The sequence below is a fragment of the Lycorma delicatula genome, chromosome 4 (genome assembly GCF_047948215.1).
Source record: "Lycorma delicatula isolate Av1 chromosome 4, ASM4794821v1, whole genome shotgun sequence".
Taxonomy (NCBI): domain Eukaryota; kingdom Metazoa; phylum Arthropoda; class Insecta; order Hemiptera; family Fulgoridae; genus Lycorma; species Lycorma delicatula.
This window is the reverse complement of record NC_134458.1, coordinates 25,659,062-25,683,992: the sequence shown is the minus strand read 5'-3', so window position 1 is coordinate 25,683,992 and position 24,931 is coordinate 25,659,062. Positions and strand designations below refer to the sequence as shown.

The 24,931-nt window shown below is 33.0% G+C and overlaps 1 protein-coding gene across 10 annotated transcripts in view; it reads right to left on the bottom strand.

The window, feature by feature from the left end:
• LOC142323199 (inositol hexakisphosphate and diphosphoinositol-pentakisphosphate kinase 2-like) overlaps positions 1-24,931 on the bottom strand; it is a 330,980-nt gene that overhangs the window by 102,507 nt on the left and 203,542 nt on the right. For 9 of the 10 annotated variants that reach the window (XM_075362529.1, XM_075362533.1, XM_075362532.1 and 6 more), the window contains 5 exons: positions 23,671-24,114; positions 11,074-11,300; positions 9,470-9,606; positions 8,157-8,271; positions 3,332-3,459 (listed from right to left, as the gene is read on the bottom strand). In XM_075362529.1, coding sequence (XP_075218644.1) covers positions 3,332-3,459; positions 8,157-8,271; positions 9,470-9,606; positions 11,074-11,300; positions 23,671-24,114 — 1,051 coding nt within the window. The remainder of the gene's footprint in view (positions 1-3,331; positions 3,460-8,156; positions 8,272-9,469; positions 9,607-11,073; positions 11,301-23,670; positions 24,115-24,931) is intronic. The other variant, XM_075362537.1, reaches the window with a different exon arrangement.

Here is a 24,931-nt window from a genome sequence, read left to right as displayed (position 1 = left end):
ATTTTTGTTTCCAAATTTATTTAACTATAAAAATTAATTAAATGTAATTCAATTCAGCTCTTAAATAATAGAAAAAACAGCTAATTTTATAAGTATCAACTAAAATTAAAAAACTAACAACAAAGAAAAACTAGACAAAAATTGCACTATAGTAGAGCACAAATACCTCTGAGTTTATATTGTAACAAAAAAGCAATCAAAACTTATTAGCTCCTATTAGATTGATGAATACAAAAATACATTGACAACAAAATTGTAGGCATAGAATGGAGGGCCCGTAGATCTATAGACAAATCATAATTTATTTTCTTTTAATATTATTGTTAATTTAATTTTCAGTAAAAGTATATAAAAATATTAAACTGAAATAAATGTGAATTTAATTTATTAAGCATTTGGCACCATTAGTATTAATACAATTGTATAAATTAAAGTTCCACCTACCAACAATTTAAAAAAAAAATATCCAAGTACTTTCGAAGCCATCATTAGGGATTTCCCATAAGATGTTAATTCAAATTTATAATCATATTTAAATAAAAACTGTTACATTCATAAAAATCGGTCAGGAAATAAAATTAATTTGTACATCAATAAGACTGTAACGTCATGTCCATAAGATATTTATGACTATTATGAAATATAATTAATATTAAATGAAATAGTATCAACCTATTAATAATTAATTTATAGAGGATATCATTAACGAATTTTACTTGTTCCTTTTCCACCAGTATATATCCTTATCGATAAAAGGATATCATTATCAAATTTGACTTGTTCCTTTTCCACCAGTGTGTATCATTTGTAAACAAATTATATAATAATTAATTATTAATAGGTTGGTACTATTTCATTTAATATTATCTCTATTTCATAATAATCGTAAACATCTTACAGACATGACATTACAGTCTTATTGATGTACAAATTAATGTTATTTCTTGACGACCAACTATTATGAACATAACAGTTTTTAATTCAAATATACATTTGAATTTGAATTAATATCTTATGGGAAATACCTGATGATGGAGTAACGGCTCTGAAAGTACTTGGATATCTTTATATATTTATTTCTTCTGTGCGTGTGTATGATTCTGAACTCCTCCTAAATGGCTGGAATGATTTTGATGAAATTTTGTGGGTGTGATTAAGTTGATTCGAGAATGGTTTAGATTCACAATTTGATCCGATAGAAAATGTTTTTTTAATTAATTAATTTATTTATGTGTTGTTGTTGATCTTGCGATAGTTAAGGTTCACAATTAAATCCGGTAGGCAGCGCTGCGATTGCTTTTTAGAATTTTTTTTTAATTTTTGGCATATCAGTCAGAACCGGTAGTTGGTGGTGCGATCGGATTCTAGGAAAGTTTTTTATTTTGTTGCTTTTTCGCATATCAGTTACTTGCGTCGTAGCTTAATGTTGTTATTACATTAAAATTCGTATTTTTAACAGTCTACTGTGTTTAGAGAGTAGTTTGAATTAAATCCGATAGGTAGTGCTGTTCTGACAATTGGATTTATTTACTTTCTGACTTTTATAAAGTGAAAGGTTAAATTTTATGAAGTTCCGTAATGTTTTCTAAGTTTCTTAATGTTGAGTATTAATTGTAATGATTTTGCAGCCACAAGCCTTTTCGTTAAAAAATTATTTTCCACTGAATACTGTGATTAGAGAGTGGTGTGAATTAAATCTGATAGGTAGTGCTGTTGTTTTGCCATTTGGATTTATTTACCTTCTGACTTTTATAAAGTGAAAGGTTAAATTTTGTGAAGTTCCTAATGCTCATTGTTTTTAAGGTTTTATGAAACTTTCAATTGTGTTCATTTAATTTGTATGTATACTCAAATCTAGCAATAGCGAAGCATTGCCGAGTCTGCTAGAATTGCACGCTTATTGAGAATATTATTATTTAAATAACGTTTTAAGATGTAATTAAACAATATACATTGTGCAAATTTGTAAGATGTAGTATTGACGTGAGTATTTTACATGATTTTTCATGAATTTTAATGATGTATACACCTGCATTTAATAACAATCAACTTAACCTACAAATTTAAATTGTCAGTTCTCATTTGATTCTATGCAACTTATGAAGTATTGAACGGCTCTTTAAAATAAAAATGTCATTTTTTAAAATAAATTATAACATTTATAAAATAAAAATATAATTTACGTATAATAATTATAGTTTAAAGTATATTTAAGAAATTGAAGTTATAATTTTTGTAGCTGATTAATTTTATAAAAAATTTTCTAAAATTGTTTTTAATTTACAATTATCTAAAATTTGGTAAAATAGATGTTAAAATAAAGAATGAGAAAAATGATAAAAATTTCTACTAAAATTTTAACAACGTTGCTTTTTTTACAGTGCTTTAATTTTTTATCAATTGATTAATTAAGCTATCACATGGTTATGAAACTTCAAAATTATTAAATTAAAATAAAAATGCAGGAGGTACTTTTTTAAAATGATCTTAAGTGAAAATTAGAAGTAACGTGGATGAAAATTTAGGCACTTACGTATTAACGCCACCGCAGCTACAGCTTTATTTAAAAACAAAATAGTCAATCGGATTTCAGTGGAAAATGAACTGTCTCTTTATTAATTTTAATAAATGGTTATTTATATTTATTTATTTTACAAATATAATTTAACCAAACTTAACCTACGCTCACTAACCTTGACTAATTAATACCGTAATTTTTTGAGTATTTATTTAATAAATTCAGTAATTATTGCAATTATTTATTATTTAAATAATCAAAACACTCCTGTTAATTAGTCAAGGTTAGCGAGCAAAGGTTAAGTTTGGTTAAATTATATTTGTAAAATAAATAAATATAAATAACCATTATTAAAATTAATAAAGAGACTATTTTGAATCTATGTTAAACTCTATATCGGCCCATTTTCCACTGAAATCCGATTGACTACTTTGCTTTTAAATAAAGCTGTAGCTGCGGTGGCGTTAATACGTAAGTACCAAAATTTATTAATTACACTAATTATTAATTTTACGACGTTTCAATTTTCGTCAGATATCTCAATATAAATTGAAAATTAACCATACTACACATAATTAATCAATAAACCCATTACAATAATACAACAATCACAAACTGATAATAGTCATATTAATGAAATTTCATCCACATTCCTGCTAATTTTAACTTAAGTTACTTATATTTATGTGTTGTGCATTTATTATAGAACAATGCGACGTCAGGATAACGTCTGTCGGGTCCGCTAGTATATTTTTAAAATTGTTGGTAAGTGGAACTTTAATTTATATAAATATGAATTATTAACAAACATACCGTTCTTCAGAAGAAGGATCTTTTGTTGGATCTTCATACAACATTACAACTACTTGTGACATGTAGTTCAGTTCAGATACCATGCTCACATATTCCATAGCACGTCTCCATTGCTCATCTTTTACATTCTAAAAAAAGGAGGTTTTTAATACATAATAATGAAAATTATACAATCATTATTCTAGTACAAATTTAACCCTTCACTAGTAACATGAATTTATTTACACTAACAGTAATATCAGTCTGTGTGACTTTTTGAAACATTAACAGTAACATCAGTCTGTTTGACTAGTAGTCTGACATGTGGATATTACCTTTAACATCAGCTTAAAAAAATTTTATTTATTTTTTTCATTTTATTTTGTACATTACGTATATGTTAATCATTATAAAATATTCAGTTTATTAAAAATATTAGATATTAATATAAAATATTTTGATATTACATTTTTTACTAAATTAAATACAACAAAAAAATTGCATTAAAAAAAAATTGTCTGACGAGTGTGAGAATCATCAAACCTTAAGCCCAGTAACAAAACTTGACATCGCTTAAGTGACATTACTCCCTGGAAAACTGGTCTACTGAAGCTATCTGTTGAGAAAACTGAATTGAGATCTTCGTGAGATGACTTAAAAATTGAACACAAGGCCAGTAATGCTATAAGGGCTTCAACTTCAACTCGATCTGTGTTTTTATAATTTGGAGAATCGAATATCTTCAATTTTGTTCTCATTATATTAAGTTTAGAATTTGTATGGACTACAATTTCTGTTATCATGTTGTCGTCAAAAAATAATCACCAACATCATCTGTACCAGAATCTTTTTCTAATTTGAGAGCTTCATCTTTTAAAGCTGATACCTTCACTTTTATTATATTACTTTGTCGTTTTGTTCAGTCTGATAGGCGTGAACTCCAAACAAAACATTTCCCGGTTTTCTTATCCTTTTTCCTGAAATATTGTTTTTCACTGATATTATTGACATTAATGATTTATTGGCATTCTGTGACTGTAGTACTGGCACAGTGATATCCTCCTTATATTAGTTCTTTCATCTATCTCTTCCATTCAAAAATATTATCATTGCTACTACTTCTAATTTCCTTATTTATCCCATTATCTACATCATTTAAATAATTCTCTTGTTCTGAGTTTTGCTCAAAGTCAGGTTCATTGTTAGTATCAAGTTCATTTTCGTCAATTTCCGATTCCATATCCTGGCTGGAATATGATACTTTGTTGTTTTCAGCCACATATGAGTCATCTGATATGATACTTCATTGTTTAGAGTCACACACAAGTCATCTGATATTACCTCATTGTCACTACCATCAGATTCCTCGTAACAAGCTGCTAGTTGAATGATGTTTCACCCGTGATGATACGTTAATTTGTTTGTCATCCATTGATAAAAACAAATTTATAATGCTCCAATTCTGAACAAAAAAGCAGCACGATATTAACAAAAATGATTGAACCCATCTGAATTTGAACGTATTATTTACATCTTAAAAGATAATTAAGTTTTTTAAGTAAATTTAGTATATAGCCTATTTATTTTATTAACATCTTTTGTTTGTTAAAACAATCAATAACATAAAAACTATTAGTTAACAGTTTTAGTAACATAAAAGAATTAATGTATTAAAAAAAAATACAATTAAATGGTAACATACATCCTACAGTTGGATAAACTGAAGCGCGTAAGCTGTAACATCAGTCTAGAAGGCGGTTGGTTATAAACACTTACCTTTAACGTAACATAAGCCGGTGAGACTACAAGGTCAATAACTTTCAAAATAGCCAAAACAAAAACGCATGATGCTATCATAGCAACGATCACTCAAATGACGCATAACTAATGAATCAAATCAATCCAGCTTTAAGTACATTATCTGCAGTGCTTATATGAACGATGGAAGTCTCTCAGGCTGATGCTACCAACAAATTGATAATATCATGTACAGTTCAATAATTTTTTTTTCTGCAGTTTAATTTATATATATATAAAGCTTATATATAAGCTAATATATCTAGACATTTATCTTACAAGCAGTTGCAAGGTAACTGCTTGCAAGATAAATTCTCATTGGCTTATGGGAATTAGCATTATTTCATAAGCTAATTTTTCTTATGAGAATAATGAACATGATAAAATTACATTACTTCATAGTACCAAATAAAATTATATTAGTTATTCTGGGTATAAAATTTCTAAAGACAAATACAAATTACCACCAAAAGGTTTTACATTTTTTAGTATGCCTAAAAAGAGAATTTTGAATTCACAAGGACCGTACAGGCAGCCATTATTAATTTGTGATTGGTAGTTTAATACGGAACTATGGGTAAAAATACTGTTTTAAGTAAAGAAGTTTTGACTAATAGTCTATAAATAAAAATAGTCTTTTGTTGTATGAAAGTCTACAGCAAGAAAGGGAAATGGAAATTATATCAAAATTAAGAATACACTGAAAGTTGCAATCACCATTCGACTTAAGATAAATCATGGTTTGATTAGATGAGGAAATTTTGATTTCAACAATCAGACGTAATCAGTGGAAATAATTACTATTAAGCTGGTGGAAAATAAGATAAACTGCTGCTGTCCATGAAGAATTTCACGTGAGATTTCCTAATTCTCCACTACTGATCCATCAACATTTATGCAAACTGAACATAGAATTTCAAAACACTGGATGCATTGGAGATGATTCAGAATTAGGTAGATGTAGAACCAGTGGCACTCTAATCAAACAACTTGCAGGGACTTGTGTACAAAGCCTTCAAACATATACCAGAAAGGCTTTTGTTCGGCTGGAAGTACGAGGGCTGTTTTTTTCAACTTCTGATGGGCTATAAAAAAAGCCACATTGACATAACAAAATGATTTTATTACTAAAAGCTGAGTAGTATCTTACTTATTTTTCTACATAATCGCCAAAACAATTGAGGCATCGTATCGTGACACCAGCTTTCTGATGTCCTCTTCAAAGAACACTGCCACCAGTGAGGTAAGGTATGTCTTGACAGCCTCCTGAAACTCTTCATTGGTGGTGAAGTGTTGTCTGCCCAACAATTCACCAAAGAATTCTCGAAAGAGGTGAAAATTGCTAGGTGCTAGGTCTGAACTATATGGTGGATGGTAAAAAACTTCCCACTTGAATTGTTTGAGGAGGCCTTGTGTCACATTGGCAGAGTGCGGTTGTGCATTTTTATGGATCAAAACGATGGCACACAAGAGCATGTCTCTTCGTTTAATCTGGATCACTCTGCGGAGGTGACATAAAGATTCGCAATAAACTTCCTTTGTTATTATTGTCCTCTGCTCCATAAAGTTCACCAACAAGATACCTTTATGGTATCTTGTTGGTAAACTGTAGCCATTGTTTTCCTGTTGCTCAGTGTCTGTTTGAAAACTTTTTCAGCTTGTTTGGAGAAGAAGTATGTATCCATTGCTTAGACTGTCCTTTGGTTTCTTGACTGTCGTACTTGATCCAAGTCTCATCACCAGTAACAATAGAGTTTAAAAACACTTTCCCTCATTATTGTAACACATGAGAAACATTAAGGCTGACGCTATTCGCTGCATTTTGTGATTGTCAATCAGCATTTTTGGGACCCAATATACACACAGTTTCCAGTACCCTATCCTAGGTCTTTAGTCACAATTGTGTATAGAGAAGACCTTGAAATTTCTGGGATTACTGCAGAAAGTTCACTTATCATAAACCTCTGTTTGTCACAGAAAAAATCATCAACATGCTCTACCAGGTATACAGTAGCAAAAGACTTCTTGTGTCCTTGCCCACCTTCATCATGGACATCCATTCACTGTTCTTTAAATTTCCTACAACATTCCCGTACACTAACATCACTCATAAAGTTTTCACCATACACTAGGCTCATTCTGCAATGGAATTCAGCGGTGCTACATCCTTCTACCTGTAGAAAACGTATCACACTTCGCAACTCACACTTGGCAGGTGGATTGATCATAGCGGCCATGTTCAATTGCCAGTAGCTCGGCTCAGACTGATGCACTGGAGCCGACAATGGCAGAGGTTGCGGTGGGGGGCAGTGCAATCGCATGATGCGCAGACCTGGCTCCTGTCTATCTCTATTTACTAAGATGCACGATCAGAGGTTGAAAAAAAAATAGCCCTCATACAAATTACAACTTTAAAAAATATTCTAAAGTGACTGAATTTTAAATATCACCCAAAATTACTTGATGCAGTTTGTGAAGACTATTTTGACAGAAGGGTGACATTTTGTGAAGAATTAATTATTAAGAAGCAGATCCTCATTTCTCTTAGCTCAGTAATATGTTTGAAAATCATTACATAATTATGGAGTATGGACTTAATATATATGGTTATTCATATTTGATTTGGGATCATAGAAATAAAGTAATGGAATCTTACTTCTTTGATGGGTATATCAAAATCTCAATTAAGTTTATAAATCAGGGCAGAACTTTCTTGGAAAAATGTGAATTCAGTGCATTCAAGCTGTCACAAATGCTTAAGACCAGGTGGATGATGTTTAAACATTTTCTTTGGTTTATCACCTAATGATAAAAAACTTTTCTTTTATTAATGTGGGAGGTTTTCAGCTTAAACAATAAAATTAATGTACCGCTTTCTGTCAAGTAAAAGTACAGTATCTCTACTGAGAAGGGGAAACACTTCAGCCCTATTTTTTTACATCTTGAACATTGTATTCCACTCCTCATAAATGTAATATCCCCAAAATGTACATTGTTAATTCAAATACAAATCATAAAACTATCTTTATAACCATCATAAATTTCATACATCAATCAACCCTCCATAACGTAGTACAGTAAGCAACGAATGGACATGGCTTTCACTAGTGAAATATAGTCTTGTTCTAACATGCCGACCAGGACTGGAGACTCCATGTGAATACCTGAAATAATTACAAAATTAAAATACAGTTAGTAAGCCCACATTACTATAATGTAAGTATTTTTTTTTTTTAATGGTATCTTCTACCTATATTATAAAGGTATATTTTTGTAATATAAAATAGCATGACAATAAAAGACAAACAAATTTATTTTCCTATAGAAATTAAGGGAAGACTGCTGCTTACCGATGATACTATTCAAGTATGTAGACAATGTTGATGTGAATATCAACAAACTTTAATAAGGGTAGACTTAGGTTGATGATTACTATGCTGTGAGTATTGATGATTACTATGCTAAAAGGGATTATTGTAGGAATAGAAAAATAATAAAACATCAGGTTTTATAATAATTAATGACATTAACTTAATAAAAATGTACTAAGTAAAAATATTACTTGTAAATTTCTAGGGGATTCACCATTAAAAAAGTGTAATAGGATAGATATATTGAAGATCTAACCTCAATTTCATGTATGGAGTTGTCTTTGTGTTTACATCATATGATTTGGGGTTTTCCTATTCATTCAGAAAAATTTATGATGAATCATTAAAAGGAAGTGATATCGTATTTATATTGTATGAATTTAGCGACACTAAAAATAAATTCAAATTTTTGGGACAATATTAAAGATGAAATCAATTCAAATTATGAATTTGTATATTATTTCTAAATGCATTTCATGTTATTTACCAGACAGCCGTAAGAATTGCAATAAAACATCTGGAAGAAATTAATCCTACCAGAAAGAGAATTAGGTAAGTGATATTGGTCCTGTCCTTTTATAATAGATTATAATTTATATTTTACATACTCAATATTTTGAGATTTTAGGTCTCTATAAATTGTATACATCACTCTTTTATATATTGTTGTATACATTTTTAATTTTTCCTAAAAACAGATAATTATTTCCACATATTTTATTTTTTATATCTTAACCTTATCGCTTCTTACAGATGTGATATTACACTTACACTTTTATTTAACGAAAATGTGGGGAAATTGGCTTTAAAATATAATATTATTAACTCATGTTTATGTACAAAATAACCAAAGAAATTCTCTGTAAATTCAATAAACAGGCCATCGATTCAGAACTTCATTAATGACACTTTCAGGATTAATAAACCGGGGTTACAACATTAGCTATAATCAGTTATGGATATGTATCTAAAAAAAGCTTTGCATATATACCTTGGATTTAATCGATTAACAGTTTCGTCACCAGTCTCTTCAATGTTGCGCTGCAGATCAGCACGTATTTTTTTCAACAAAGGTGTACAAATACCTTGACTTATGGTCAGTTTTTCTTGGACTGTTAATCCATATTCCTGGAATAAAACAATAAAACTATTGCTAAATAAATTGAATTGAATTAAATATCTTTATTAGAAAAAATATAGAAAATATTATAAAGTTATTCATTCACCTAAATTAAAATAAATTTACATCATTACAAACTATAAATAATAAATTAAGTAATTAAACATAAAAATAAAGGAAAGTTACAATGTAAAATGGTCCTGAGCAAGTTGATGAACTACCCTACCCGATATAGAGGCAGTACTTTAAGCAGATCGTCTTCTTCTATCTTCCTCCTTTCTGTACACCTAATACTTCATCAGAAAGTAATCATCATACGAACTGTCCTACTCGGTTCTATCTCTGGTGCCAATTTTGCATTTTTTAGCAGTTCTTTATTGAGGCTTGGATGGGGGGGGCTGTGTGTGCGCTATCCATGGGCTCTTATTTCTACTCACAATTGCCCAAACTAGTGGCTCTGATATAGCTGGGTCTTTCATTCAAACTACAATTTACCTGGTTAAAATAATATAAAATTAAATAATATAATTATTACCAAAGTTAATCGTACTTAACAAAATTAGTCTTTTTCAAACCTTGGTGGGGAACACTAATAAAAATTTTGACAAAGTATAAAATTGTTACATTGGTTGAATTTAATATGTGACAAATAATATTTGATTGAAGATATTTAGAAGAAATACAAAAGGTGAGTCCTTTGATAACTGATGAGCTGGTCTGATTAAAAATACATCACAAATTTTCATCAAGCGATCTGAAAATAATAACAATACCAGTACGTAAAAAAAAAGTGAAAAAATTCAAAATTAACTGTACTTTATGATAAATTGAAATGTAGGCTAAATCAATAAGACAGTCCAAACATTCTATAACTAAAAAAGTTGAGAATTATATAACACAGAATACACCAGGTAACCCACCGCGTTGGTCTAGTGATGAATATATCTTCCCAAATCAGCTGATTTGGAAGTCAAGAGTTCCAACGTTCAAATCGTGGTAAAGTCACTTATTTTTATATGAATTTGAATACTAGATTGTGGATGCCGGTGTTCTTTGGTGGTCGGGTTTCAATTAACCACACATCTCAGCAATGGTCGAACTGAGACTGTACAAGACTACACTTCATTTACACTCATACATATCATCCTCTGAACTAATATTTGAACAATAATTATTGGAGGCTAAACAGGAAAAAGAAGAATACACCAGGAGTGGCCGTAGCACAGCAGCATCTCCACACACAACACTGTGTCATGACAGTAGTCTACATATTAAATTACAGCTCTTAATCTTCCACTTTTCTTTATCCCTTTTCGTTTTTAAGTTTCCCTTATTCATTTTACTTAATCCATAAGCAGCTTTGCTAAATTTTAATCTACCATTAAATTAAATTATTAAGTACAAAATTCAGAGTTATGAAGATAAAATTAAAAAAACTCAAGATTCAGTAAGCTAGGATTATGTATAGAACTTACCTGCGGTATAACAATGTCTGCCAAGTATTTAGCATTAATGTATAATTCTTCAGCCTGATCAAACTGTAGAGTATGCTGGTTGTGCTGTAAATCGTATTTTATACAGTCGTAAATATCAGGAATCTTAGATATATCAAATGTTTTATTCTTTGTGCAAAAATCTTTCTCAATTTTACCCCATCTACGACCCATTAATTCCCATGTTTCACCATGATACAAAACAGCATCTGGAAAAATATATATGAATAAAAAGACAACTGTATTTTCCCTTTATTGAATAAATCATCAAAAGGTAATATTTATTTTTACCTGCAATGAATTACATTTTTCACATAGAATACCAATATACTAATCTTTTTCTAACTTCAGAAATACATAAATGTTATTACAATTTTAAAACTATTTATTTACAGAAGAATGCTTGAGGAAAATTAGTGGCAGTAGAGAAAAAATTCCTATAGTGTACGTATGGTGAGTCACAGTAAAATAATTATAACATATTTGTACTGTGTTTAATCAGACAACTGATTACAAGGGTGTAAAAAGAAGAGGAACAACCAACCACATTTATTCCTATTATTACTTAAACATACACATCACAAAATATGGTAAATACATAAAATATATCCAAGTGTTACCTTATAATGAATAATAACCCAAAAGATATCTCTATTACAGAAACCTTTTTGTGACAACTGCTGAAACAGAAGTGAAATCTACCCAGAAAGTGAATCTCAAGAATACAAATTTTATAAAATTGTTTATACTCTTAATTCTTATAGTCACAATCAGGTGAGGTTTGTAGAGGGGCAAAAGGATACATCCACCTCAACCAACCCAATGTTTGAGTACAGTTTTTGTGTATGCTTAGGCTGGAATGGGCCAGCACATCATCAAATGAAAAAATAATTGCATGTAGCTTATCTCTGGTCTTGTCTTGTAATATCTTCTGTGATCTTTTCTTTTAATATCTTCCATTACAGGAAAACATAACTTTCTAACAACACACATAAATGTTTCCTGTAATGATTTTCTTTGGGTCTATAACTTGATGAAAGCACTCACACCAAACATTCAATTTTGGAAAGTCCTAAAGTGCATTTTTGGATTCAGATCTGAAAATTCTAAAACTGTGACAATTAACATACCCACTGTTATAAAACGTGGCTTCATTTATATATAAAATGTGACAAAAAACACAATTATCAATTTCAATACACTAAACACACAAATTTAACATGTTAGGCAAATCATTAATTTTTATCTCTTATCTAAGTTGAATTTTATGTGCATGCAGTTACAAATACTGTTAAAGGAACTTTTACATTAGTCTTGAAAATTCATTACACAAAACTGTATTAGTCTTGAAAATTCATTACTCAAAACTGTAATAATTAATAATTTCAATAATAAATAATATGTTGAGTAAAAATTCAAATGCACTGGACATTCTGAGCAGATTTTTAAGGTTGATGTACAGGTTTCTGGTAGGTTACAAATTTCATTTCATACAATTGTTCGAACTGTTGTCAGCTTGCCTCATTATCAGGTGTACTTTGATCAAAATATGTTCATAAAAGATTACATTGAACAGACAAAACTGATTTCATTAATTCTGCATTACTAAACAAAAAATATTCTTTTTTATGCAAGTATGCACTGGATTATGTTCATTGTGCATTTTTTATGCCTGAAATTGGTCCTGTTAGTTCTTCCAGGTGAATTTCAGTTATAGTACTATTGTATGTGTATAGTGTAGAACATTTTTAATGTTTTTGTCCTTCAATTTTGAAAATAAAGACAGTAAACATCAATGCAATATTGTAGTTAAGGTATTTTAATAATATTCCATAAGGTGCTGATATTATTGGATAGATGTTTAGGTTTTGATTTACTAGCAATTATTTACAAATTAAAAATTGCAGATTTCAGTAATAATTTAATGTTAAAAGACTCAACATAGATGTGTTTTGCTTTCAAGAGATGATTTCCTAGTAGTACACCGATAGGAATATCACATGTGGTATTCGCATCAGTGGCATCTTGACTGAGGCAAGAACAAAGCTGAATGATGCCTTTTGCTGAGGTTCTAAAGATGACCACCAGTAAAGCCCATAAGGGCTAGTTACAGAGGGGATGGCATGGTGACCAAAACTGCCACATGGAAGGTGTCTTCCCCTACGGGATCATGATGGTAAAATTGTATTATTATTATGACGGCTAGAAGTCACACCATCTTTAACTCCAACTGCTAAGTTATGAATAAGTGGTTTTTCCGTATGTATCAGTAATAAATTTGTGTTAGTATGTTACAAGAAATTGTAAACAATATCTGTGAGTATTAATTTTAATGAATTGTTTGGTAAAATAACATTTTTTAACAAAACTAAAGTTTGTGATGAAGACCACGTGGCAAAATTAAAATCCTGTAGAAGTAAATAAACTGCTTCACTGGAAGACGTTATTAATGATGGTAATCATATAATAACGTATTATATTATATTAACCAATATAATATTAGTCATTATTATTTACTAATTATTAGTCACTTACATTGAAATACAGTGGTAACAAAAATTGTTGGTTAACCTAGACTTGTAAACGTCCGCAAGTTTAGGTGTGAACTTATTACCACGCTGACAATCACTTTATAGGTTAAGCTAAGTGTGTGTGCCGGATTTTATGACAAACTAGTGACTCGTTTTTGAATCCATCAATTGACTTGTTTATGGAATAATTTTTTATTATTATTATAATTATCATGCTAGACATCATCGAACAATAAACTTCATTATTATTATTGTAATATTGTTACCATTGTACTGTTTTTTTTCTATTATTATTATTATTGTTGTTGTTATTATGATATATGTCGGTGACCGTCATGCCTGGCAGTACCAACAAGTGTGTTATATGCGTCCAAATTTTTTATGGTTGACAAAAGTATCTCAGCTGTTGTGCATACGAAAGATGCTGTCATCTTAGTTGTCTTTCGTACTCCTTGGGTGAACTAACTATCCTGGAAGAAAAAGGGTTCAAATGTCCAGAATGACTAGTAATGGAAGGGAAGAGAAATGATGGTAATCCAGTTAGGTCTTCAGCTGTTTTGACTGGTGTTCAGGCTTGTAAAGCTTCTGATGTTGATGACAGTTATTAGACAGATCACTCAGAATAATGAGGGTGCTGGTGGGGATGAGTTCTTCTCGAGTAATGTACTCCAGATTCTCATTGAGAAAGGGTTCAATTCAGTAGTCTCGGTCGTTCTATTTGAATTGGCCTCAGTAAGAAAGGAGCTGATAAATCTTAGGGCAGAGAATGCTGATCATAGGAGCTCTATCTCTGTGCTCAGTAGTCAGCTTTCTTCTGAATTTATGTCTTCTGAGCGAATTTCATATACCTCAATACCTGCTATTCACAAGCTTAATTGGGTGAGTAAATTTACTTATGCAAAAGGAAATAAAAGTAAGTGTCTCATAAACCGGTAGTGCAAGATGGTAGCTTTGTTGGCAAGGTTGGATCTGACACGAGTGCAAGTCTATCTTTTTGGTCTGTTTTGAGGAATGTAAGAGTCAATAACAACTTAATAAGAAAGAAACATCATTGTTAACAAAATTGATGTTCCGGTTGATGGCGATGTAGCAAGAAGTGACAAGGCCATATTGGTTTCAGTTGACAAGGAATCTGATGCCTAATACTGTCACGAATAGTTGGACCACAGTAACTGGTAGAAGGACACCACAGGTGTCTGGCCACAAACACATGAATGGTAGTCAATCCTCCCAGACTACAAAACAGAGACGTGTAGTTGTTGGCTGTAATGGTACAGTAATGGATTTCGCTTGTCCGAAAAAGAAAAGCCTTTTTGTATCTAGGTCTGCCTCAGATACAGTCTCTTCACGGGATGTGCACGGGGTCTACTAACATCACTGACTCTTCCACATATAAAGTGTTGATGGCTGAAAATGAAATATGACACATATAATTCATTCCATGTTGAGGTATTCAAAGTAGATTTTGACAAGGACATGAATTCGGCTGTTTGGTCTAGTGGTGCAGTACTTGCACCTTTTTATGGGAGGCTTAAAGAGGATTTGGATATTGTGGAGAACGATCTTGGAATACCAATGGAGGATGTATCTACTAAGGCTACTCTGTAATGAAACTTTCAGTATACTACCAGAATGTCAGGGATCTTCGGACTAAGTGTGAAGAAGTGTTTGCCTCACTGGCTTCTGAGGACTTTTCAATCGTTGGCCAACAGAAAACAACAGAAACCTGGTTGTCAGACCAACATCTAGATGCCGATTTCTTCCCTGATAGCTATGCCATTTTTAGAGCAGACAGACACTATGTTGGATCAGCGGCTCGTGGTGGTGGTTCTATCATCGCTGTTGACAGTAGAATTAGTTGCCTTCGTAGATATGACTTGGAACTTTTAAATGAGGTCGTATGGATTGAGGTGCCATGTCCTGGTGAAAAGAGCTTCTTATTTCTGTATTGTATTTTCCTCCGATTTTATCGCATTCTATTATTGAGAATTATTTTAAATCGTTGCTGGATATTCCTGACACCCTAAATTATGATGTTGTTATAATGGGTGATTTCAATTCTGGAGGTGTTTCCTGGAGAGACAGATCCTTATGCTCATATGTAAATTATTATTCTAAACTAAAAGCTATCTTTGAGTTTGTTGATTTGGCCAATTTGAATATTGTAAGCAACGGAAGTAATGAATTTTTAGATAATCATTCTGCGCTTGACTTAGTTCTTACGAATTGTCTCCTAGACTTGGACTTTGATGTGTCTCCATTGGTTCGGCCAGACCTCTATCATCCACCATTTATTGTCCATATAAAGATTTTTTGCATTTAAGGTCTAATACTTCGAGAACCAAAAGAAATTTCTCAAAGGGAAATTACCTCCAACTCTTTTATGAGGTCTCTGATGCACCATGATATGATATTCTGTTGAAGCTGCTACTGATGCCGCTGTCACTAGAATTCAAGATATTATTACCAAGGCAATTGATAGAAATGTTCCATTGATACACAGTAAATCAGCCAGATATCCTGTTTGGTTGGTTCTCAAGTAATCTGATAGATCTTCTTAAGAGGAAGAGGAAATTGCATAATTGCTATAAATGTACTGGTTTACCCGCCCATTATGCAGAGTTCTCCATGATGAGGCATATGGCAAAGGAAACTATCTCTAAAAATAGAATAAGCTACGCCCATACATGTGAAATTGATCTCCAGGTAGAGCCATCCAGGTTTTGGAAATATGTGGATAAGGGTAGGTCGAATGGTAGCTGTGTTTGAGCGGTCATTAAGGATGGTGTTACTGTTGATGATGCAACGGTCACAAGTGACTCGTTTGCTGACCATTTTCAATCAGTTTATCAGAAGCTTCCGGTTTCCAATTGAGTTTCGTCGGAAGTTTTATTCTTGTTGAATGTTGCAGAACTCTCTCCTACTACGGTGTCTGTGGATGATGTAGAGAAAGCTATCTATCAGATTAATGGGTGATCCGTTGTGGGTTTAAATGGAATTCCAGAATTTATAGTTAAGGGTCTATGTACTAAACTGACTCCAGTTACTTTCCTCTATTTACTCCTGGAGTCTTGCAAAAGGGTCTTTCCCTAACACCTGGAAAACAGTTTTAGTGACTCCAGTTCCCAAACCTGGTGCTCTTGTGGTACAGAATCACTGTCCAATACCTGTACTTCCCACTTTGTCTAAGATTCTGGAACGAATAGTCTTTGATAAGATTTATGGTCATGTGGACAAGATTATATCACCAAATCAACATGGATTCCGGCATGGTCGCTCCATTGCTTCTAATCTGTGTACATTCTTGTCAACTACTGGCCCCACAGTTCAAAACAACGAAGGCAAGTTGACATTATCTATTTTGAGCTGCAAAAGGCCTTCGACAAGGACCATCATTTACTGCTTCATAAATTATTAGATTTTGGCTTTAGCATGAGTTACATCCGCTGGCTTGACTTCTATCTGCGTGACAGAATGTTTAGGGTCTGTTATGGTGGTTATATCTCACAGCCTCATTTTATGTCATTCGGAGTTCCTCAAGGCTCGAACCTTGGCTCTCTTTTGTTACTACTGTTTGTTAATGACATTTCTCATGTGGTTGACACTAATTTTCCACTGTACGCAGGTGACTTAAAACTGTATAGTGTTATAAGGAGTCATGCTGATCATTTAAAGATTCAGAACAATATTTCTAAGATCTATTCATGGGGCCAGACCAACTTGATGCCTCTTAACATTGACAAGACAAGAGTCTTATCGTTCTCATGACGTACAGTCTCCTCATATTTCCGGTACATCATTAATGAAGTTTCAGTTGCAAGAATTGAGGAAATTATGGATCTTGGCATACGTTTTAACCAAAAACTCTCTATGGTCAGGCATGTTGAGGAGAGTCAGCAAGGCGAGGCGGAATCTTGGTCTCATTCGATGGTTGGCGAGGAATTTTAAAGATGTACTCACCTGTCTCACTCTGTATAGGTCCCTGGTACGTTGTCATCTGGAGTACCTTATAGTGGTGTGGAACCGAGACAGGGATTTTACATCTGAAATGATTGAGGATGTCCAAAGGAAATTTATCTCAATGCTCCTGCGCAAATTACATTTTCCTATCGAACTTACATCAGGTGAAATTCACAAACAATTTGGCCTTCCTTACTTACGTAACAGAAGAAAATATTTTGACTTGTACTTCCATCATCTGCTACATGGTCAGTTTGATAACTGTTCTGACTTGGTGCTACATGTCCCTTGTATGAGAATAAGAGGTTTTTTAAGACTGAGCAGAAAACTGATTTGTCTCCGAATGCAAGGTGCACGGATACAGCTAATGAATATAATGAGAGAATTGATTTCTTTCTGTCAAATGGAAGATCATTCATTAAAATCCTTAAGCAACTATTTGAATAACATGACATTTGTATTAATTCATGTTGTTTTATACTGAAGCTGCACGAGGGGTGGTGGGGGTGCAACACAAAACTACTGTTTAACTAGCTGTTTAATTTTTTTGGGGTGATTATTTATCCATAATAACTGCGATATTCGATCCTAATTTGTAATTATTGTTATTATTATTTGATAGTGTAATAGATATCAGTTAACACTGTTTGATAGTGATACAAATTTCTTTTGTGATTATTTTTATCTGCACATATATTTATAAACTGATAGTGTTGTATAATTACCAGCAATTCTAATTAAATTATAATTTAAATGTAATTGGAAGAAGGAGATACATGAAAATGTGATGTCCTACTACTTGATATATTAAAATTATCATTAAAATTTTATTATCATTATTTTTTTTTCTTGAGGTTTTTCAGGGCATTGACTACTTTGGTCATTAGACCCTTCCCACATCAATAGAAAAAAAAAAAAAAATTAAATTGTGACATTTCGCACGAAACTAATAACAGTCACTTGTATCATGATTTACACGCACAAAATATAGAAAACATTTACGTAATTATTTCCTTCCATTGCCTAGAATCAATCTTTGTTTTGATGATTGTTTTTATCATGATCACAAGACTTGGTGCAAGCTTGGAAAGCTACTCCACATTAACTTTGGATAATGGAGGGGCAGCAGCTGCTTCAGCATACGTTGTTGTTAGTCGAGGAGTTTTACTACTGACGAGTTTCCTCGCTTCAGGATAGCTTATTTTCTGTAGCGTCTTTACTTCCTGAATTGCCGTCTCCAATTTGTATACAGGGCAGTTTCTTGACTGACTGTTATGATTTCCTTTGCAGTTAATGCAAACAGGAGGTTCTTTGCACGGATCACCTTCATGAGTTTCTACGAGGGTAAGTCAATTATTATCCATAATTTAGTTATAGTTTTGTTTATGTTGGTAGTACTGTCATGTTGCGTAGATGACACATGTGTGGTTTAATTTTTGTTATGTCTGTGCAGGTTTTATGCTGCTAGGTTAGTTCCATTATCGCTGCCCTGCCGTTAACCATGGCTGCTCCGCTTTGTTTGCACCAAAGAAGAGCAACGTTCAGTGATCCATTTTTTGAGGTCGAAAGATGTATCAAGGGCCGAAATTCATCGAAGACTTTCGGTACAGTACGGGAACAGTGTGTTGTCGCAACAGAGAGTCTATGAATGGATTAAAAAATTTTAAAAATGGTCGCACAATTGTTATGCATGATGAAGGAACCAGACGACTGTTAAACCGCCACAAATGAGGAAAACATTGAGCGTACACGTGACATGGTTTTCTTAAGACAGATGAGTAACTATCGATGAAGTGGCACATCGTCTGCAAATTAGTTACGGTTCTGCCTACAAAATCATCCACAACAGACTTGGGTTTCATAAAGTCTGTGCATGATGGGTCCCAAAACAACTCACACAGTTGCATAAACAAATGCGCTTGGACATCTGCCAATAATACTTGGATCGCTATGGTAACGAATGGGACATCTTCTTAGACAGAATCATCACTGATGACAAAACATCGATCAGTCATTACGAGCCGGAGAGTAAATGGCAGAGTATGGAATGGAAACATCCAAATTCACCCTGCAAAAAAAAGGTCAAGACCCAACTATCTGCAGGAAAACTAATTGTTACGGGTTTTTCAGACTCACAAGGCCCAGTACTGGAACATTATGAGGAAAGTGGCACAACAATAAACAGAGCGCCTTACAGTGAGATCTTACTGCCAAGCTGAAGCCTGCAATTTGAAGCAAACACCGAGGACTGCTGTCGAAAGGTGTTGTGTTGTTGCACAACAATGCTTGTCCACATACTGCTGCCCACAGTGCTGAAACACTCCAAAAATTCAACTTTGGAGTATTGGCTCATCCTCCGTATAGTCCTGATCTTGCCCCTTCTGACTACCACTTTTTTGGTCCACTCAAAGGGGCATTAAGGGGCCATTGATTTACCTCGGACGAAACAATGTAAGATGCGGTGCATTCCTGGCTTGCAGCTCAACATAAACCTTCTTTTATGAGGGCATCAGGAAGTTTGTGCAACGATGGACCAAGTGCATTGAAATGCAAGGGGACTATGTTGAAAAATGACGAACATGTAAGTTTCCTATTTGTATTGCAATAAAATTTATAACTATATTGCAGATAATAATTCACTTACCCTCGTATTCCAAACACAGATTTCTTGTCTTACACATCTGACTGCAGTGTGTCCGAAACACTGACATTTGAAACATCGCATAGGCTAAGGGATGCATGCACATCTAGACTATGAATTCCAGCCCGTACTCTTTCAGGCAAATTTGATAGATTGAAGGTTAACACATGTGACGCTGAAGGAAGAATTTCACCATTTCTTCTCACGGTTAACCTGCGGCAATGAGTCATTCCTTGACTCGACATCTCCTCCACTATTTTCTCTTCTGTGCAATTAAGAAGGTCATGGCAAACGACTCCTTTCGACGAGTTAAGTGAGCTGTGTGGTTGTAAGACAAAGGGACAAAGGGAACTCACCGATCATCTTTATAGCTTGGACCCTTAAACTTTGACTGTCATTAAGGTTTCGACATATAAACCGTTAAAAGTCTTGTGTATCTCCTTAACAGGACCACCAGCACAATTTTTAATTTCCCAAGCAATAAAGAATGGACTAACTTTCTGGAAGTTTCCATTCTCTATCATTATCACTAGATGCCTAGGTTTGGGTGCATTGCTGCTGAACAGAACTTTACATAAATCTTTTCTAATTCTGTCAGTATCTTTCTTAATCCTTTCAATTTCCTTACTTCATTTCCTCTTTGCTTATGGCGAATTGGATGTTTCTAAACAAGGGTGTTTACGCGCAACCTCTGCCACGCTTGTTTGTTCAAGTGTTTCTATTGGTGTTGATCCCATCTGTAGCAAAGCTATCCGCTGGACTACACCCCCATTCCAGGGCTGCTAACCTTGGAGGTCTGATCCGGTACTCCAGTGGAACCAGCATGTCCTGGCAGAGAGCAGTTGCGCAATCTCTGTCTGCACTGACTCCAGGCTCCTACTCACCAAGGCTTTCAGAGCTCCCATGCACTGACATACATGGGCTTTTTTTTTTTTTTTTTTTTGTCTTCAGTCATTTGACTGGTTTGATGCAGCTCTCCAAGATTCCTTATCTAGTGCTAGTCGTTTCATTTCAGTATACCCTCTACATCCTACATCCCCAACAATTTGTTTTACATACTCCAAACGTGGCCTGCCTACACAATTTTTCCCTTCTACCTGTCCTTCCAATATTAAAGCGACTATTCCAGGATGCCTTAGTATCTGGCCTATAAGTCTGTCTCTTCTTTTAACTATATTTTTCCAAATGCTTCTTTCTTCATCTATTTTCCGCAATACCTCTTCATTTGTCACTTTATCCACCCATCTGATTTTTAACATTCTCCTATAGCACCACATTTCAAAAGCTTCTAATCTTTTCTTCTCAGATACTCCGATTGTCCAAGTTTCACTTCCATATAAAGCGACACTCCAAACATACACTTTCAAAAATCTTTTCCTGACATTTAAATTAATTTTTGATGTAAACAAATTATATTTCTTACTGAAGCCTCGTTTAGCTTGTGCTATTCGGCATTTTATATCGCTCGTGCTTCGTCCATCTTTAGTAATTTTACTTCCCAAATAACAAAATTCTTCTACCTCCATAATCTTTTCTCCTCCTATTTTCACATTCAGCGGTCCATCTTTGTTATTTCTACTACATTTCATTACTTTTGTTTTGTTCTTGTTTATTTTCATGCGATAGTTCTTGCGTAGGACTTCATCTATGCCATTCATTGTTTCTTCTAAATCCTTTTTACTCTCGGCTAGAATTACTATATCATCAGCAAATCGTAGCATCTTTATCTTTTCACCTTGTACTGTTACTCCGAATCTAAATTGTTCTTTAATATCATTAACTGCTAGTTCCATGTAAAGATTAAAAAGTAACGGAGATAGGGAACATCCTTGTCGGACTCCCTTTCTTATTAGGGCTTCCTTCTTATGTTCTTCAATTGTTATTGTTGCTGTTTGGTTCCTGTACATGTTAGCAATTGTTCTTCTATCTCTGTATTTGAACCCTAATTTTTTTAAAATGCTGAACATTTTATTCCAGTCTACATTATCGAAAGCCTTTTCTAGGTCTATAAACGCCAAGTATGTTGGTTTGTTTTTCTTTAATCTTCCTTCTACTATTAATCTGAGGCCTAAAATTGCTTCCCTTGTCCCTATACATTTCCTGAAACCAAATTGGTCTTCTCCTAACACTTCTTCCACTCTCCTCTCAATTCTTCTGTATAAAATTCTAGTTAAGATTTTTGATGCATGACTAGTTAAACTAATTGTTCTGTATACTTCACATTTTTCTGCCCCTGCTTTCTTTGGTATCATGACTATAACACTTTTTTTGAAGTCTGATGGAAATTCCCCATTTTCATAAATATTACGCACCAGTTTGTATAATCTATCAATCGCTTCCTCACCTGCACTGCGCAGTAATTCTACAGGTATTCCGTCTATTCCAGGAGCCTTTCTGCCATTTAAATCTTTTAATGCTCTCTTAAATTCAGATCTCAGTATTGTTTTTCCCATTTCATCCTCCTCAACTTCCTCTTCTTCCTCTATACATGGGCACCACTGCTATATACTTGCCATCACAGGAGGCATGTAGACAATGGAAGGGTCTCAGTTACACTTGCAATAACATCGATCCTGGTCACCACATTGCCAGCTCTAAGTTTGGTATAAGTCAATTTCCAGAATCATTTAAATGTTCATGATCTGCAGGTGGCCAAAAACTCCAATCCATATTAGTAACCTAATGGTGAAAACTGGGTCAAACAAATAAAACACATTCTGAGGAAAATACTCAGTGCCCCGTTGGCCGGCTATATGTAATGTTACATATGTACAGCTGTTGCCGCCCTGGACGTGGAACATAGATGTTGTGTCCGGATGTGGGGATTATCTTCCTCAAGGCATCATCATCAACATCATCATCATCATCATCATTGTCAATCGTCAATCATCATCGTCGTCAATCGTCAATCATCTTCAGTAGTCGTCATCGTCATCAGCATCATTATTATGCATTTTAAATGTTTTTTTAAAAATTTATATGTGAATTGTTGACTTACAACTATTGTAATGATATTGTAATTACTGTATATGTTTTTATTGTAATATTGTACAACATACAAAGGTTTTATATAGCTGTTCTGTAGCATGAACAAAACAAACAAATAAATAAATAAATTATTAGCTTGTTATGTGGTTATTATTACAATAAAAGTAGCATATTATTTGTAAAAGTATTTATCTACTTCTGAGGAGTTCAGAAAATCAATAATAATCTATGCTTATTACTGTACTTTAAGCTAATATTAACTTATATCGGATAAAATACTGATTGAATATTACAAATGAATTATTAAAATCAGCAAGAAAATACAGTTTTCTAACTCACAATTTTGCTAAATGTAAAAAAAATTATACCTTCAGATAAATCTTAGACAAAGAAACATAAAAGTTAATAATGATTAATAAGTTGCAATAAATAATTTTAAAACATTTATGAAAATAGTACCTTTAGTTTTTGGATCATCTCTCTTGGCACGAACAATATTCATAAGCTTCTGAATAAGGTCTTGAACACGTTCGCAGCACTTAACCGGATTCTTAACAAAATCAAGTGCCATTGAGATGCTGATTGCATTGCATGGATTAATAGCACTTCGATCTTCTGGAGTAAAGTCACGATTCTGTTGCATCAATTCATGAAGCTGTGCCTTTGCCATATTTTGGTGTTTGCTGGCGTCACAATCGTTGTCAAGAAGACCATTTGTATTAGCACTTTTAACCATCTGAACGAGAATAGGTGTTAGCTCTCCTTCAAGTGCAAGAAGCCCTTTAGCAAAAGCAGCTGCTGTCATTTGTACACGACCCTCATCAGAAGCATATATCTTAAGGTCATGACGAAATGTAGAATGTAAACGCAATAATCCTAAACCTTGCTTACCTGCATATTCGCCTAAGGAAATGTAAATAATCAAATTTTAAAATTTATTAAGAGTTAAGATAGTATATTATAATTAAAAATTTATACTCTCAGTTTCTATGAAATATTGTAAACTAGAAAATAAAGTTATACAATATTAAGAGGCAATCTACATTATTTATTTAACAAACAAAAAAGCAATGATGTTATCTGAAAAATTTTTTTTAACAAGTCACCAGCAATATAAACTAAGTACATACAGCAAATCATAAAGCTTCTTGATAGTTACCAAAGGAAAGGTTCAAGAAAACATCTGTTATTTTGATGTTTAAAACTTTGTACGATTTTAATCATCTAAAAAATGTATTATTCAATGAAAAATTTAAAACTGAGATAAAATCATATTCAGAAATAATAATAAACTTTGACCATCTGCAAACTGGTTAATCGGTTGTCTGTACTGTAATAATTTTAAATGAAGCTTTCACATGGAAAAATTGATGTATGGAACTTTTCGCTTATCTTAGATGCCATATTTATAACGGATGTAGATAACCTGATAGGAATCATAAGTCACTCCTAAAAATGGCACATCCATTCTCAAGAATATCCAATGTTTCTGTGAGGTTTAAGGAAATTTTCCTTTTTCACTGAACAGAATGTACAGCAAAGCACCAAGAGCTAATCTCCATTGAAAAAAAAAATGAAATTCAGTCATATAAGTGATGCCTTTAGTCTGTCTTCCATAAGGACTGACAGTATAATTAACTCCAATATCTTCCAAGATAAGTAACTGCTCTTCCATATAACTCAAGACAATTTATAAAATAATGTATTATAAACACAGTAT